This window comes from Trachurus trachurus, assembly GCF_905171665.1.
Source record: "Trachurus trachurus genome assembly, chromosome: 1".
NCBI classification, from domain to species: domain Eukaryota; kingdom Metazoa; phylum Chordata; class Actinopteri; order Carangiformes; family Carangidae; genus Trachurus; species Trachurus trachurus.
In genome coordinates, this window is record NC_139891.1 from 24,666,404 (window position 1) to 24,685,380 (window position 18,977).

Sequence of the window (18,977 nt, forward strand, 5' to 3'; positions counted from 1 at the left end):
GTCATCTTGCTGGCCAACAGAAAGTTAATCAAAGACTATCCTGATAATCGTCACAGTTGATGGTTCGACCCACTTTACTGCTTATTTTACATCAAGCTAAACATTTCTGTGACAAAACGAGACATCTGATTGAGCACTATATAGTAGATCAAATCATAAAAATATAACATAGATTGAAGAAATGAAGGTCCAATTGTGATGTTTTCAGAGTAGAGGAACATATTGGATAAGCACAGGGAGACCTGCAGGAGACGGTCAAGAGTCAAGACGCTATTAATAATCCTGTGAGTCACCGCGTTTACATTAGTAGACGCCCATTTACAATGAATACATCCATCTCCTCACAGCAACAATGCCTGGATGGATTTTTGAATAATCTAATGCATAGCAAGTCAGTAGGCTGCAGAGACTAAACTAATTTATTAGAACAAGTCTGAGTAGTTAGAAGCTTCTTGTGCTGTAGGCAGAAAAATAAAAAGGAAAGAAAGAATCAAAGTGTTTTGTGTGAAGTGAGACTGCAGCACAAAAGCAGCTCGAGACCGGGGAGGGGGGTACAGGAAACTAATTCTGGATCCGCCGGTGAAAAAGCACCAGTGTGTGTGTGTGTGTGTGTGTGTGTCTGTCTTATATTCCTGGTAAATTACAGTGTAATGTTAACGGCGGTGTCGCTGTGGCCAAAGATCAAATGACTGCTGCTCCAATAACTTTCCAGACTTGAACAATCCCGTCTCATGGTATTATTATAAAGCGCTGTGCAGTGTTTGGGGATGTGATAAGCCTTCAAAACTCACGGATGTAGTCCTCAAACTAAACCTCCCTAGATCGTATTTCATTGTCTCACCGATACCTGCAGCAACGCAGCCTCTTGTGGTGTTTTTTCTTTTTTTTCTGGCAGAGTGCTATTTTAGGTCTGAACATGGCCCAGCTTGTCGGACCTGGAGGTACAGTAACACCACGGCCAAGGTCATTTATAAATTCTGTAAATTATAAATACAGGTGTCATGGCCTAAACCCTGGCAGCCATCCATCATGCTTCACACTATACATGCTGCTAATCAATGTCAGGTGATGAATCAGCTCTCCAAGACAAAATATGATCGCTTGGCAACAGGCAGCTCCACAAAAGATGTTACTATACATCTGAGAGCGTGATATGATATGTTCACTTTGGTACAGTCCTCGTTTTGTTCATGTTCCTGTTGGTTTGGGGCTAAATGCAAAGTATACGTACCAGATATCAGATTTAGTCCACAACCCAAAGTTTGAGTTTATAATTGTCAAAGAAAATCAGGTACGTAAAAGCTTGATGACCCACACTGTGCAAGATTTCCAATCAAGCAACTTGTATGTATATTTTTTCTCTATTATTTTTGTACATAACAGTACATATTTTTTGTTTAACATTAATTTTGAATGTTTTTATATTTGTATTCCTTATACTTTCTTTACTTGTTCTGTACTTCTATGCTACTGTTGCAAGTGAATTTCCCACATGTGAGATCAATAAAAAGTATTTTGTCTTATGTCTTAAATTATAATTAATCAATCATTAGCGTTGTTTCAAATTCATATTTCTAACAGCCTCACTACTTTAGTCGTGAGTCTTTGAAGAAAGTGAGTCTGCTGAGTGAGTATAACCAAGTCACCTGTAGGGGAAGTTTCTCGCTCAACAACGTGATTCATTTTACAATGTTCTCTACGAAACAGCTCTCTATAAACCAACTTGGCCTCCTGGTCCTGTTGCCTCGATGACATTAAACGAATGCTAAATGTAAAAAAAAAAAAAAATGCGGCTTCAGCAGCAGCGAATTTCGCCCTGTATCTAAACACCATTACCATAAGTCACATTCTTCTTCTTCTTTTCCTCCCTTCTCTTTTTAAAAAGCCCTTTTCGTCTTGCCCTGCGAGGGACCTTGCATTCGTCAAGAGGCGTAATCCTCTTGCTGCCGAGCAAGTTTTTAAAATTTCTGCTTAACCCTGCGTCCTGACGGACCTCTGTCACACCTGCTCAAGTACGTACAAGCACACGCTCACCTACAAAACCTCATCTTCTTCCCGTTAAAGTAATAAAGTGTCGTGTCACTTAATACGACATCATCTCCAGCTGAAGGGGAGGCGAGCTCAAGGTGTTCGCCTGGACTAAATGGTCACTAAGACGAGCTTTGGGGGTGAACAGGGGTTTGAGCTGCTATCAAAACAGACCCACCGCCGCCGCCACACATGTCCAGACAGCGCTGCAGCACATCAAAAGCAGAGCGAGACCACACACTGTGACTCAGACAGCAGGGTTCATACGCAGATTAGACAAACTATGCAGATGGGCCGCATCAGTTACAGACAGTCAGCTATCCATTCACGGCCCGTCCTCGTCGATGATGACCAGATTATGGCGAGCAGGACAATGTGAAAGGAGCTTTCGCAGGACTGGCATGTTGAAGGTCAGGTCAGCGCTGGGGAATGTCAACACCAAGACAAGACGGGAAGAGAACCGGACACAGAGATTCACAGCTCACAGATGTTAACACTGACGGAGCATCTTATTGTCGGGACAAAATTACGTTGATGAAATCTAAACGGATGATTGTTCCCAAAACAAATGGTCACAACGTCAAATCAAAAGAACGACGGATCAGTTTGGAGATATTGTATCTGAACTTTGCCCACGTTAATTACATTAAGAGATATGTAAGTGTAGCACGATGTGCAGCCTCAAACAGTCGTCTGTACAACTCTAGTCTGCAAGAACAAACTCAGTCATAGACTGTTTGCAAACGAACAGCACACTGCAAAACTATTTTAGTAGGGGTGTAACGGTACACAAAAGTCACGGTTCGGTACGTACCTCGGTTCAGGGGTCACGGTTCGGTACGGTTTCGGTACAACAGACACTATTGAATGTAAAACTAAAATCTGTCTTGTGTTATAAAAGTTAAAAGAAAAAAGAATACAAAATAAAACAAGTGCATTAGGAGTGTTATAATGCCATTCATTAATTCTAGAGGAAAAAAAACTTGCACTTGACAACTGGCAACTTTTATTCTAATTATTAAATTATTAAAAAAAAAATATTATGAAAAAAACAAAACAATAAACTAACATCAATGTTGGTTTACACAGTTAAATTAGACTAGCAGTTACTTTGGTGATGTTTCTGGTCCTGCCTGTGTTCATAAAACATATTAGGCAGCTACACGCACATCCCAAAAAAACTGAAGACTAGGTGCTGGACCACCAAGAAAGAAACAGGTAAGGAAAAAAGGAGACCGCTCACTAGTTAAAAGCTCCCGTGACAGTTTAATGTCACTCACACGTTTCGGGCGTCAGCCCTTCATCAGACAATGTGTCTGATTATATATAGTGTGCGGTCTCCTTTTCTCCTCACCTGTCTGTGTTCATGTCAAGAGGCTTAAAAGCTGCGGGATAAGTTGTTGCACACAACTAGTCTTTTTACTTGCACCAGTGATTGACATATCGGGTTGAACATGCGCTACGTGTTTGATGCGTTTCTAGCGACGCAGCGCGCATCCGTGAAACATCGCCGACGGACTTTGTCCGGTCGACCAGTCGCGAGCTGCTTCACACAGTCTAGGGTCGCGAGCCGCCGCCGCTTTCAGAAGCCGCGGTGACATAAATGAAGCAGCAGCTTCTCTAACTTCACTCTCATCACTTCTCTTCTTCGTCTGCTATGACGGCTGCAGGCAGCTTCGAGGCTCATTACCGCCACCTAGATTTTTTTTTTAATATTCAATCAGACGTATTCGTCGTGTGACTGTGTGCACCGAACCGTGACCCCCGTACCGTGACGGCACGGGACGAATACATATACCGTTACACCCCTATATTTTAGTACTTGCAATTATTACATTTCAAATGGGAATCTAGTGCTTTAGAGCCGATTGTTCTTAGTCTAAACAAAACCAAATACACTGGATGGCTGCATGACCTGACAATCTCCGAGGGAGGCAACAAAAATAGTGCAAGCATTGATCAAATTAATGTCTGTCTTCTCAAAATCTATGCGAGGGAACAGCTTCTCCTTGAATTATGAATTCAATTTTTGCTTTGTGAGGGGAAAAAGAAATGATAGACAGCTTAGAAAACTGTGTTTGAAAAGGAATCTCAAAGCTCCAAACTGTAACAACAAAGCCCAAACATTTCAAATATCTCAGAGCAGCTCCAAACCTGGTAGCTGACACAGGTGGGCTGCACTTTTTCAATCAAAAGGAATTGCTTAAAATTTAGGAGAAAAACCTCAACAGACTACACGTAGGAGGAGAAAAAAGTAAGAGAAAATAAGCAACAGGTCGTAGAACACAGCAATCGGATGCAGCTGAACCTCGAGAACCGGGCACAGAGGTGGTTTATTCACATTCATGTCTGCTGAATGTGCCCAATAGTGTTGAATTATGCAGCTAAATGTGTGGTCCATGAATTATTTAAGCGGGAGAGTAAAACACTTGTTTGTATATATGACAGACCGAGTTTGAGTTTTTGGTTTTTATTGCAGTTCATCTCCTCAGTTAGAAAAGACGATGTTTAGAAGCTGTGACAACCTTTTCCTGATGGCGCTCTCTGTATCTTTTCTCAGCTCCGATCTAACAGCGTGGGAAATGTCAGTGCCTTCAGGCAGCCCCTGTGGCAGGTGGGAGCACATCGCTATCCAGTATGCTCTGTATGTTAAGCACCACAACAGTATAACACCATACACCCAGCCAGCTTGAACTCAAGTGGTATTTAGCTCAGGCTTAGTTTCACTGATCGTGTGTGCCTTGTCAAAATGTAAAGACCACGCGGACATTAAAGGTGATTTAACCTCCTCAAATAGTGACACACGTTGATAAGTAAGATGTACAAGCTGCACGCAAAATGTAAAAAATGCAGATATTCAGTTGTGTTACTTGTGAATGCATGTAATTATATCAAAAAACACCACAGCAGATGGATTTAGTTCACAGTAAGGTCAATTTAAAAAAAACAAACTAAGCTGGCCGTCTTGTTGCCATCGTCTGTATTTGAATCAGTGGTAAACAGAACTGTTTGGCTGATCCGGGTGCTGCTGGGTCACCAGCCGACTGGATCCGTGTGCTCCCTGGAATGGGACTGCTGCTCAGAATAGCCAATGGCAGATGCCTTCCTCCTCTCTGTGTTATTTGGAGCCCAAGGGCAGTGGAATCCAACCTCCTGCAGTGTTGCTGCGGTGTGGTCCTTTACTTCAGGACAGAGCGGGGAGGGCGGCCCGAAAGCTGCGAGGACGGACGGACGGACGGACGGACGGACGGACGGACGGACGGACGGACGGACGGACGGACGGACTTGTGCAGCGGACGACGTGCATGGAGCTTAAAACAAATGGGGTCAAAGACATCGAGGTAGCATCACGGGATGACCCTCAGTGTGAAGCATGTGAAGTTTTATAGCATTAAACATAAGCATCGTACATCGGCCTGTCAGATTTAACAAATATGTGCGACCACTGTGTAAAATATAGGGCTGCAACTATTGATTATTCTCTGTATCAATTCATCCCATTATGTACTCAATACGTCGTTTTGTCAGTAAAATATCAGAAAATGGTGAAACATAATAACATTGGCCTGAGAGGTTAAAAAAAGTACCAAAATTAGGAAAAAACACAGTTTCATGTAATAATAATTAAAGTGACATCACCGTGTGTCTTCTGTTGACCTATGTTTGTCCATTTGAACATTGCCTAATTTCTAATTTTTTAGTTTTGTTGTACAACAAGCATGAAATTCCTTCCACGCAGACATTTAAAAAGCTCAGCGGGACAGAAAAACCCAAACTGAGAAACTGGGAATCTCTTCAGCTTCACATCAACCCTGGGTGTGTTGCAGGCTATTGCATCAGTAATGGTAGAAGAAGAAGGAGAAGAAAAAGAAAAAATAATTTAGGAATAAAAACTTCAAAAGATGAATTAGTTTCTCGTCCCGTCAGAAACAATATTCGACATTAGGGTATCCGCAAACGGGAGAGAAATGGTTAAAAAGGGCCTGAGTGATGGTATTTGTGAAGCAGCTGTCAGGAGATCTGTACTTTTTTTTTTACAACACTTATCTCCAGAGACCGACATTAAAGGAGGCAGCTGCTTCCCCAGGGCATCCAGCTTATCTACAGTGATTCACTGGCTGCTACTGAGTAACACACAAGTCGAATATGAGTGGTAACATTCAGGTGCCATATATAAAAAAGCTTCAAATAAATCTACTGTGCATGTACTGGAAATTAATTTAGGTTTCCTAAATCTAGTCTGCTGATGTGGCTTTTTTTATCAGGTGATTGTTGAATGGCACAAAGCTAGTTTTCCTGCCATTGCTGTTAGTGCTCATTGAGGCCATTTTTTTTTCTTATCATAAGTTACACAGTTTGCTGATGAGTTCTGGTGCTCTACAACTCTGCTTTGTTTTTTAATTTGACAAGCAGCCAAAGTCTGAATTAGTGCAGAAATAATCACAGGACTTTTGACAGGTGATAACAACAGGCAGCAACGCAAAACACAAATGAGAGAGTAGCAAAGATATGATGATGATGGTTGTGATGCTAAAAATGAACTAAAATGGAACGAAAATCAAAAACACAGAATAAACTGAGGTGACAACTAGGTGCTGCTAATGGAAAACAGTTGTTTTTTTAAATATGAAGAGTAAAAACAGAAATAACACCTGAGCTACTATCAGATGATCTGCTCTCCAGTATCATCTGTCACAGAGATACACAACACAAATCAACAGCTAATATGTTTGGTATCTCCTCAGTGTATCCATCCTTAAAAATAGACAGTGAAAGAGTGTGTTTAAATAAATAAAAGGCTCATTTGGTGTCCGTCTATATATGTGTTGTTATGATACCATGGGCATGCATCTCTTGAAGTTGACTTTTGTCTTAATTGGCTGGGTGACAGTGGAAACGACATGTGAGAAGAGTCCCTGGCTGGATACGTGTCTTGGACCAAATGGACCAAATCAGGAAAACCACAGCTCAGAGTCTTAAACTGACACACAGACAAACAACACTCGAATAGAAAAAAATGTAATAAAATAAAACTCCAGCAGATGAGGCTCTTTTTAACTACGAAATGACAGGAAACCCGAATGCACGAGTCAAAGTCAGTCCAGAAACTTCCACCCCGGCCACAGCACCTGCTCCAACAGCAAATGCATCTTGCTGATAGCTGTTTATATAGACATAGCTGCTGTGGGCAAGTCCAGATCACCTTACTCAACAGGCCTGCAGCACAGGGTGTGGTGGTGGTGGTGGGAAAAGTAATACTGCCACTAAAATGACCTGCTGCTAATGTCCTATATCTTGATCACTATCTCCTGTAACAGCTGGATGCCCATTCTGGCTCCCGGAAACACAGTATGGATTCCATAGGTCACGTCTTGATTGGAAATTCAACCTGGGCTGTCTTTTTTTAATTTTTTTTTATCTATCAGCAACAGTAAGAGACGTTACAGGGACAAGAAAGGTCTCACTCAGATATACTGTATACCAGAGGCAGCATGGCCTCGCAGGAAGCTCCCGTGCCCTGGTCCAGTTCAACATTTTGACTGAAATTAGCAGGGGGGGGGACAATAAAGCCGGTAATAAATTCCCTGCATGTCTTCCATGAAAGAGTAATGCAAATAGAAGTTTTGCTGCATCATCTGTTCCTTTTGAAGACATAGTTTCAACGACTTGAGTTGTACCATGCCACAGAGACCCCGAGAAATCCCAACTATGCCATTCACCGGAGACAGCTGCCACATGCAAAGCACGGCCCACGTGGCTTCTGCTCCGCGTGGAGCAACAGGAGTCCTGCAGCTCCATGAGCTGGTTTCGTGGGTCATTCCTCAGCTCATGTGGCAAAACAGAGTTCGTAAACAACATTAAAAGGTCCAGGTGCTTTCCTTTAGACTACAGCTTTTTTTTTTACTTTTAAACAATAAGTTGCAGAACAGTTGTGCTTTTTTAAATACAATATCTAAAGGTCCCTTCAGATTCGGGTGCTGCTACAGTAGCATGCATATGGCAAACTCTTACACTTAAACTCAAAAGCATCCATAATCCCTGTTTTTCCCAGTAGTTTCTAGGATGAGAGTCAAACCTATTAGTTTAACTGTGATTCAGTGTGTGAGCTTCAGATTTGACACAATGAGACATGACGGTAGTTCTGCTAAGATGGTGACCGTCACGTGTCTTAGCAGCATCCGTACATTTGCTAAATATGCCAACACAGCTGAGGCTGATGGGAATGTCATTATCATTACAAGTATTTGTTCATAAAACAAGGAGTAGACTTTTTTTCGCCTGACATCGGACATTTTTCCACCAAAGTAATTATAAATATTTTCCATCTAATCCCAACCTAAATGTTGAGATATTTTAGCGGTGGCCTCACCAACGAACTGGCACTGCCGTTCAAAGAGCCATGCCACGAGTATGTCTAAAAAAAGGAAACTACAAATCTTGGCAATGATGCCAAAATGCTTTTGATGCTATATAAGGGTATGACTGCAAGATATAAAATTATAGCCTACGGCCCTTATGCAGAGATGGTAATTAAGGGTGATGTATAACAATCGTACTGTCAACGGAGGTGTAACACAACGCCTCGCACTTTGGTGAAAGGCAAAGCAAGGCACCAATTCAAAAGAAGTTTTTAAAAATACAATGAAAGAAACCTCCTGCCGTGATCCGTCTTTGAACCCACTGTGTAACAACCAGATAAGCAGCGGTAATTAAAAATGAATCACCATAATAGACCCTTTGTCTTCAAAAGCTGACCAACATAGCAACTTGCTTTGATCTGAGAGAAAACTGAGAACGGAAAAACGATAAGCTGACTACCACCCCCTCCCCCAGTAATTGTGACATCCATCCTTATATCTATTTTAGTCTCATTAGTTTCTCCCCACTAACAAACCTATCTCCTTTTTTTTTTTTTTTGACGAAGGGTGACGTTTTTCACTGCACAATCTAGGAAACACTGTCATATACCACTGTGATTGCAAGAAGATTATTTAACTTAAGAGAGAGGTGGGAGTGAAAAAATAGACTGGTCTCTAATGAATGCATCGCTTCAACTCTCTGAATTGTCAGACTGAAATAACACGTCAGATATTTATGTCGATAGAAAAAAGCATTTTGATTGCATTATGAGTTTTATGGTGATGAACTCATAAATAATCACTGTAGTTTAAATTATTGTGAAATTGGAAATTACATTAAATACACATACAGACAAGGAATTAATTAATTCTTTATTATACTGCTCTTTTTTTCTCGTTTTTTAATTATTCCAGTTTTCTATGGCTGTGCTCAATTTATATTTTCATAATTAGTTGTTTTTTTTCCCACATAAGAAAGATCAGAAAGAAGAAATTCCTGAGTATACTGGTATAAACTTTTCTCTAAGTCAAAGAAAAGTCATCAAAATGTCTTGTTTTTTTCCCCCCCAGGCAATAGTTCAAAATTAAATCCCCTCTCAGTTTTAAATGTGATGTAACGCTTTGAGTTTTTAAATCTAAATCTAACCAACTTTACTCAGTCAGTTTGCCTGCGTTGAGAGCGTCAGTGGTAACACGGACGAGATAAAACCATCACGCAGAAGGTTAATGTTTAAGTTAGAGAAACCTTTAAAAAACAGACCTGGGTTTCTTTGGGAGTTAAGTTATTTGACGTTGGAGTCTTATTCAATTAATTTTCCATGTCAGATATTATGCCGTATTAATTCAGCAATGGGCTGTTACTGTTACAGTTTGAAATATGCGACCTAATGTGCTCTCCAAGGGTAATAAAGTGCTGATGTCATATTTAGAGAGCATTGATGCAAATGCAAACATACTTTGCCAATTAATAACACAAAACCTTCAGTAAACACCGAAATAGGTATTTTAACAATGTCATTACTTAAATTGAAGCCTCATTTGTCAAAAATTATAACTGAAACTAGCAGATGGATGACAGTGGCCGATATAAGCTCAGAATCAAGACACTTTTTTTTCCACTTCTTCTACTCAAATTAATGCATTTATGTCTTAATTTAAAAAACATAACCTAAAAATAGGCTCATTGCCGACGGCCTTTTTAAGGTTATATGTTGGTGTCCGCCGCCTGCCATGGGCGGAGCGGAGGCACGTGAACCATGTATCTATGAGCGTATGGAAACGAAACGGCCTGACAAAATAGCAAATCAATCGCGTGTCATCGCAAGTGTCCGAGCGTATTTTTATCTGCTCTTGCGAATACCGCTTAAGCAATGTGAAAGTAGAGTTCAAAACAACTTCCGTAACATCAGATTAATGTAAATGACTCTTGAATCGAGGAGAAATTAAGATTTTAAAGGGAGCAAATATGTAACAAATCATAACTTGTGATGGCAACAGAAGGAGGAGTTATAATATTTGACAGAGGGGCAGTTTTGCAAAGCAACAACAACCACAGTGGAAGAGTGAAAGAACAGAATGACCTTTGACATTTTCAGGTGGTGGTGGATCAACAAAACCTTAAAAACGCAGCATGGACCCGATACATACGAGACTCACCCGTCTGCGACAGAAAGGCAACCCCTGAGCGATGATGTTGATGCTAAATATCTTGAGTACTTTCTGGGGGGGTAACGGCTCTGTGGCGGCGTCCTTGGGGTCTGCCAGGTGAAGCGCCTGGCTCTCCAGCAGGGCGTGCGAAGTCTTCCCTTTCCCACAAGAAACATTTGGCATCTTTTTCCGAGAACCAGAGGAGGAAAAGCGAGGAATGGGGCAATGCCGCAGCATTGCAAAGACGGATGTTTTTCAAAGGATCATATCCCAGACGGACGCTCCAAAACCTGGCCGACCAATGTCGTCAGCAGGATTTACTTTTTACAATATCAAAGTGGCGTCTTCCTTCGACCCCAGAACCATCGTGTAAGACGTATCAATACTCCGCTTCCCTGAGCCTCTGCACCTACCTACTCAGAACTCATCTCCCTGCTGACTGGCACCCTTTAAAATATCTCTGGGGTGTGAGGTCACTGCTGCGACCAAGCCAGGCGGAGCAGCTGCTGAAAAGAGGATGGACCCACTCAGACCCCCCCGTCCCCCGTCCCCCCCTCTTCTCCTCTCAGACAGACACTGTGGGATCTACTCTTATGACCCCCTCGGTGGAGGAATGTGTACCAGCAGTCGTCCGTCCGACGCAGCACACACACACGTGTCCAGGGGGAGCTTCCTCATTGTGGTCATTCTCTCTGACCCCCTTTCTGGTCCTCCCAACCTAGAGGCCTACAGTACATCATCACCGAGCCCCCTGCTGCCCACTCCCCACTCTATGAAAACTGTCCGGATACAGCGAAAACAACGGATCACTGTGTCCTCACCTGAATCCCACTTGTCAACAACGTACGTACGTGCTGAATGAAGCAAGGATTTGTTTAACACTAACCCTCTCGTACTCTTCCACCGACCAAGGCGTCCAAAAATGTCAGTAAGTCTACGTCAGCAACGAGACCCGAGGATATTTCAGGAGATGTGCACACAACTGCCCAATGTTAGTACGTGTGACACATGCACGTAAACAAGGATTCGCTTGACAGTGTCAAGAAGGATGGACTTATGTGTGTTTTTTTCAAACGATGCTTTAAAGAGAGCAGAAGCAGCAGGGAGTGTGTTTTTATTTTTCTCAATTTAACCTTGATAGCAAACAAGGCACTAATGTGAAAAGGTGTGAAGTTATAGACGCAACAAATGGTGCAACAGCAGGGAGTTGGTGAAAGTTACATATGGCACTTATGGGTTTTTCTTTTTCCCCCCATAGGAAAATTAATATGCAGCACAGCACAGGAGGACAATCACTACTGAATATGTATAAATCTACAGATTGAGTGGGTGGCAAAGAGACAGCGTTCCCTGTGCACATTTAAATGTCTGAGCACACGGTAACAAAAAAGACCTGCAGGGCTTAACCCTCTCTTCTATTCTCATGTCCACCATTGTTTAGGGAGGATTACAGCGCCACAACATCGATCTGAACTCACCGAGCGCCCCCCGACCCACACATACACACACACACACACACACCGGCCTGACAACCCGACAGCCAGCCAGCCACTGGACGCCATTGAGTGCTTGCGGCTGACACTGACCAACACCCAGAGTTTTTACAGTATGTTCAGCACAATTGGAGGAAGTTGGCGCCTTAGCGGCAGCTGCTGGACACTTTGACCAAGTTAAACTTACAGCGGAAGGCAGTTGGTGAGAGATCCCCGCCTGGCAAACCAGACATTTCTTTCCTCCCTTTTTTTTTTTTCATTTTTGCTTCATCCAATATCCTAGAATTACTCATTTCTAATTTAACCAACCTGAATGATCGGCTAGTGTAATTATTTTTCCCTTTCCCTATTCCTTTACCATGAGTGACAGTATGGCAGTATGAAATAACCGACATGGCACCTGCAATCGCTCACTTGTTTCTGACATATCCCAGGCCTTGTAGAGGTTACTTGAGCTTTCAGACTAATCTTAGTCCATCAAGCTATGTGACAGACATACTGTTCCAGTGCGCTACAACATGATCAGGCCCAAAGTAACTCGTTAAATAGCGAGTCATGGGAGCATATTTAACCTTGGGCTCCTCTGCAATGCTTGTCCTTTTACAACGTTTTCTTAACCATTATCTATTATGCCATTTCCCGTCAAATGATTCAGAAAACTAACGCCCCATGACCAAGAATCCTAAAGCCAAACCCAGGAGATCCCTGTGTAATAAGGGGATAAAGTTGCTAGAGCTCTTGAAAATGTTCCAACAACCAGTGTTTCTAACTGTGTGCAGTGAAATGGGGTGGGGGTTAGTCTCATATCCTCCCCACAACAAGGCGGAAAATGTGCTGTGAGTATCTGAAGATATTCAAAGTATGACAGATACTCCCTGTTGAGCTGCAGAAAATGCCCAAATAAAGAGGAGATCATAGTTTCTACAACCTGCTAATAACTGCAAGTATAATTTCTATCACATCAGTTCATAACATACCCATGTAGTCCAATAAAAAAAATATTTTGTTTTCTTTTAATACCGTGTCATTGTATTACTGCCTGGTCATCAAGTTTGCAATCCCTGAAAGACACCAAGACTGCTGAGTGCCAGAGGGTCAAGAATGTTTGGCTTCTAGTAACTCAGTACTCTTACAAATCACTCCCAGCTTTTCAAAGCAGCTGACATGACAGGGCTGCAAATGTAGGCCCTGGGAAATAAAAAAAAAAGGAGCTAAATTGTCGAGCCTGCCTGCCTGTGCAGCGTTTCACTATTAACGCTGAATGAGAATCTGCACACATACATTAAGCAGACAGACACAATGGTGCATTACACCATTTTCATCCTATTCCCCCCTCCGTCTTTCGCGCTGTAGCTTCATTGCTTTGCTTTGCTTTGCTGGCTGATGCAGAGACAAACCTTTGCCAAAATACCAGAGGCATTACAAAAAAAAAAAAAAAATTACCAAATGAACACTAACTCCCTTTTGCTCTCAGGGCTGGACAGCGTCCATGAGAGGCAAGCAGCAGTTCATTACAAGGTAAAGCCTGTGGTACAATCTGGGCACAGCTGCCAACAAGCACCTACAACCTGTGGGGCCACGGATTTACTGTCTGAACCTGACTCAGACCGCTGCCTCCCTCTGCTGTCAAACACTGGGACTACTGCACTGAAAACCCCCCCCTCCCCCCGCGCCCCCCTCCAAGACGACAGTGCGCTGTCAAACGCAGGGTTATAAAGAAGAATGTTAGCAATCTGTTGTGATAGCAGCATAAATATTAATAGCCGACTGCGCTTGGAGCTTAATGAATACCACATCTAGGAACCCTATTCCTCAGGACATTAAGTCTGTAATGCAAAGACCTTCATAATGCAACGAGGCCAAAACATCCATCAGCGTTCGACTTGGGATCGGCGTTACTGATGATGATGATGATGCAGGTAATAACTGTGTCGGTTTGTTGGTATTATGAGTCGTCTTGTCACCTTGAAACTTCAGATGAGACACAATGGGGAAGAAGTTTGGGGATTTTAAGTGCATCATCCTTCCTGTTACTGACACATTATAAAATTACACAACCTTTACAATCAAGAAGGAAAAGCAATTGAGGAAAATAATCACCACTTTAGGGCTGAATTTAAAAAGTTAAACTTTATATTTCAGCCCCAGCTGTGTCTCAGCAGAGTTAGAGAAAACAGAAACTGCACAGATTTAATGGGAGAGTGGAGGTGTCTTGGGGGGTATAACAAGGACTTCTGTGGCTAAGAGAGAGAAAGTAATCATCATCATCAATATATATCGGTAGTGACTCAAACTAGTTGTTTTCATGTGGGAGGACGAGAACACTGATCCTTTGTGGCTCATCTCTGCCTGCGTGACAAGGCCAGTGCGTGGGCGCCGCCACCTACAATAAACAGGCAGCCTTTTTCTTTGGAAAAACATTTAATTAGTGGAAATGAACTGTAATGTGTGTTTGAAGAGAAATAAAAAAAAAAAAAAAATTGAATGTGCCTCAAATTGTGCATGTTTGCTTCAGTGAAAACAATTTGGCTGATGAGTTACTGCTCATTATAAACGTAAAAAAACGGCCATACATTAACATTTCTCACACGCTGATCAGCCTGCAGGTCTGACGCACATTACTATGCAGTTGTACGACTCCAGTTCATTTGCACACAGAGTTCAGAGATGCATTAAGCTACGCTACGCAGTGTTATGAAGGTTTCTGCATCAGAGCAGGAAAACAGTGGAGATATTTGTTGATCCAGACCTAATTTGCCTCATAAATTTGTCTAATGCAACCGAAATTGTCTTCAAAAAAATACAGACTGAATGATTTTAAAGAAAAAACATTAGACTCCTCAGCCCAAGGCTCTCTCGGGCCTAAGACCAGTGTTACCATGGTAACAATGACACCTGCATTGAGCACTAGCAAAATATATTTAAAAAAAAAAATTTTTTCCAGAGAACGGTGATTTTTGTCACTCTCTTCAGGTAAAACGTCCTTGTAACTTGTCATTATCCCCCAAAGAGGCGTAGCGGTCGGATGCGGCTCCTGAGTCTAAAATAATTACCCAGAATTCAATGTTCAATGCTACAGTTCGACTCTTCGGCTCCAGATAGTCAAGAGCTAAACTACTTTGTGCAACAGTTGAATTCAGATGTCTGTGTGAAGTCTTAACCATTTGTTATATCCGAGCCAGAGTCTGAGTCTGTTCTTTGTGAAACGGGCCCCGGGACAAAAACTATTATTTCAGCCCCGAATGAATCAAAACGTCAAAATGTCCCCAGAGCTGTTCACCCACAGGCACGACAATGAGCACCTGCATCTTTTCAGCGCTACTCACAAAATAATAGCCATTTTCACGTCGGTGTTTGAAATGATGTTGACAACTTTAAAAAGATTTGACAAGACGATAAGAGACAGAATAAGGACACGTGGTCTGTCACAATAATTACAGAATCCCCTGATCGCAAATATTTGAGCTATTATAATCGTTAAAATCGTATAAAAACAGCTGGATGAAACTAACAGAAATGTCACATTTTCATCACTATTTCCTCGTTGTTTTCCGCAATTTAAAGTTTGACTGGTTTACTATGGTTTAACGGCACATGAGCACCACAAACTGTTCATCTCAAGCCGCTTAATTTTTTAATATTCAACGACCGCATTTCAATGATCATCTATCATGGATTTTGTTGCAAAGCCTAAAAGTCAAACAGAAATGCAGTTTTAACATGTTCCAACTTCTTTATAAGATGTATTATTAGACTGTTTATTAGGCTTATACTATTTAGTGGCATGAAATGATCAGAAAAAGACTATTAAGTCGTTAATTGCAATTATTTGTATCGTCAACTACAATTTCATGATTGTGACAGCCCTAACGTGAGTAACTGTGGATGATACAGAAGCTAAATAGACTCTTTCATTCCAGATAAACAACAGGCAGCCGAGGTGTCAGGCTAAGGTATAGTCATTTGGGTTATTTTAGCATCACAAAGTGCGCTGAACATATTAGACAGCCACCTCACAATAGGACTATATTTCTATCTTCTTTTAATCCAGATAAATCAATGCTTTATTCAGCAAGTGTTGGTGTTAATTCATCACCGTCAATGCAATCTGCCCTCTTTATGCCCTCTTGCTCTGACTTATCATAGCTCTGCAGATCCATTTCTCCACCAAGAGTCTCCGATGAGTCATTATGAGACATCTAATCCTGTAAAATCACATAATGCCTTAGTCATTGGCCATGAATGACACGTTCAAATGAATTCTGAGATGGGCTGGCAGCACCGTGCTGAAGGGAGCCTAAAATGGGCATAATGCATCCTGTTTAATCTCTGGTTCAGGTTTGGAAATGTGTTTATTTCGTTTTTTTTTAATGTATCTAATATAGTCTTCTCCTGTGCTGTGTAATAAAATCAGTTATCCTTAATTTGAAAATTTCAAAGCTATTAAAATTGTACAATAAGAGCTGGAGAAGAGTAACATCAGCAACTTTATTCATTCAGGGTTGTGGAGAGGAACGTTGGAGACTGAATGGATCAATTCCTACTATTTCCACAGCTCAACAAATAAAAGTTAAATGTTAGCCTTGCCTGTCATTTTCCCCTGTGAAGATAAGTAGTATAAAGGCTTTTTAATCCAAGTAGTTCCAGTCGTAGTTGCTGTATATTTACTCAAGGTTCACCAAAGGGTTGCTGCACATCCTCCGTCCCACACAGCTTCTATTTCAACAGTGTATACATTTGCTGATGTGAAATTATTTTTGCCATAAACAGCAAATTGCAGCAGTTTCCACTGGGGGCTGTGGTGGCATTAACACATTTCTTTGTAATGGTTTTCTAAACAACCTTTCACACTAATCTTAAATGACCTTAAACCTTTTCTTCTTCCACCTGCTAATGTCAAACAATCTATCCCCCCACCCCACCACTCCCCCACCACCCCACCATCCCACCGGACTAATGTATATGACCCAATATACAATTATCAACACCTGCTCCAGGCCCCGTGTCAACCCATCATCATATATTCTGCAAAATATCATGTGATGCACACCCTCTTTAGTACCTGTGAAAAGAAAAGCACCTGCTTGAAATGTAAATCTGAGCAAAGCGTTGCTTTGGTGTTAGGGTCTGTTCAGGGATATTACAGTATCAAGGCTTAACTTTTTCTTTTTTTTTTAACTCATGAAGCTCTTTAGGAATTTAAGTTAAATGATAAGTTTGACCTAAAGGCTCACCCCATTGGCACATAGTCAAAAGTTAAAGGAGTGTCAAGTATGAGGAGGAGAAGAAGCGTCTAATTCCAGTGACCTGAGCCTGCAGCACCTGGAGCCTGACAACACAATCCTTCTTCACCGTGACATGCTAAGACATGTGTGGACAGGACAACGCAACATCATCATATTCTGGGTTTCTACGGTGCTGCCTCTTCTCACATCTAGTTCATACATTTGCTAATAACTTCTCTAACACATGATGCAGCACCAGATACACATCGCCACCAACTGATCCTCCACTACACACCTCCGCTGCCGGTGTTCGACACATGCACGCTGCAGCTGTCAAAATGCACATGTCATATTTCACAGGGTTGTTTTTACTCCACAGGGACATTCAGGATTTTTAAACACGTAGATGCAGATGAGATGATCCATCTACTACCACTACTATCACTGTGTGAAGCACTTTCTAATTCTGGTTTTGAAAAGTACTGATGATATACTATATATATATATAGATTTTACTTATGCAGCAAACTAATTTAAGGCTTTAGTGAACAGATGCATCTCAGATGACGATTTCAATATTGAATTTCACGGCTCAGATTGATGGCTTTAAAATCAGATGAACAATGTGACCCAAAGAAACCTTTACTCTAATAGCAGTCATGTTTTAATCTTCAAGGCAAACTCATCTGTAAATGTAAGAAAAACATTTTAAGAAAAACTTTTAATATTTAGAGTAACTGACTGACAATTTCTGAGTGGCATAACCAGAGTTTCATTTAGTCATTTTGCACAATCATTATCACAACCACCTGAGCTTGGCGCACTATTCAACATTATAAATTAAATTAGTTCTTCCTGATCAATCACTTTTGGGATTTTGTAAAACCAATTTCCAATTATCACATCTTAATCAGTCACTAGTGGCAAAATTTTAAACACTTCAATTTTGTGATTATCTGCCCATTATTACTTACAATGCCACCCAAATAACTCTTGCTGAGTCATACAAATACTTACAAAAGTTAGGCTTGACAGCCTAGACTGTCATTGAAGATTCGTGCTCGAAAAAATTAAAAATCGAGCTTGTTTTCATGTCAAGAATCAAAAGGTTGTCTTTTTCTAACTGCAAACTATTGTGCAGTCAACTTTAATGTCTGTGTTTGATTATGAGGGACACATTGTACTGTCAAACTGCCCCGTCATTACTTCAGCTGTCTATCAAAGTGCTGCACAGTTTATCACTAATGAAAAAATGTCATAATGATTGTTCTGCGCACCAAAAGACTGGGTGGACTTTCTTAGAGACCAGAAGACATAATTACCATCATTCATCAACAAAGCTCTTTTGTTAAAGTTTCCAAAATACCTTCCATCTCTTGTCACATTTAAATCTTGTAGCTACAATAAATGATCCTATTTAACTTAAGGAACAGCAGTGCTTGATGCATAAATATTCACTGTCCCCCACATTCAACTCAACAGTGAAAGACAATGCATACAGGTCCCAAAAGCTCTTCAAATACACAATCCAACAACTCCAAAACGCTCTGGTGGACAAGTTGTGACCTGCACATTCACCGCGCTATGGGATAATAACGGAACGTCACGAAACTGAGGTAAATTCATGCAAAATAAAAAATGTTCCTGTTGGGGGCAGTTTCTCTGCAAACAGTCTCTGTATTTACCTCTAAAACAACTCTGTCTCGTAACGTTCTGTTATTATC

General features: G+C 41.3%; 1 protein-coding gene across 4 annotated transcripts in view; it reads right to left on the reverse strand.

The window, feature by feature from the left end:
* Positions 1-18,977, reverse strand: part of fbxw7 (F-box and WD repeat domain containing 7) — a 123,810-nt gene that overhangs the window by 54,420 nt on the left and 50,413 nt on the right. The window contains exon 1 of one of the 4 annotated variants that reach the window (XM_083982870.1): positions 10,536-11,016. The exons of 2 other annotated variants lie outside the window; for them this stretch is intronic. In XM_083982870.1, the coding sequence (XP_083838996.1) occupies positions 10,536-10,772 (237 nt within the window). In that variant the 5' untranslated portion in view covers positions 10,773-11,016. Of the gene's footprint in view, positions 1-10,535; positions 11,017-18,977 lie in introns of those variants that run through there. One more of the 4 variants, XM_083982871.1, reaches the window with a different exon arrangement.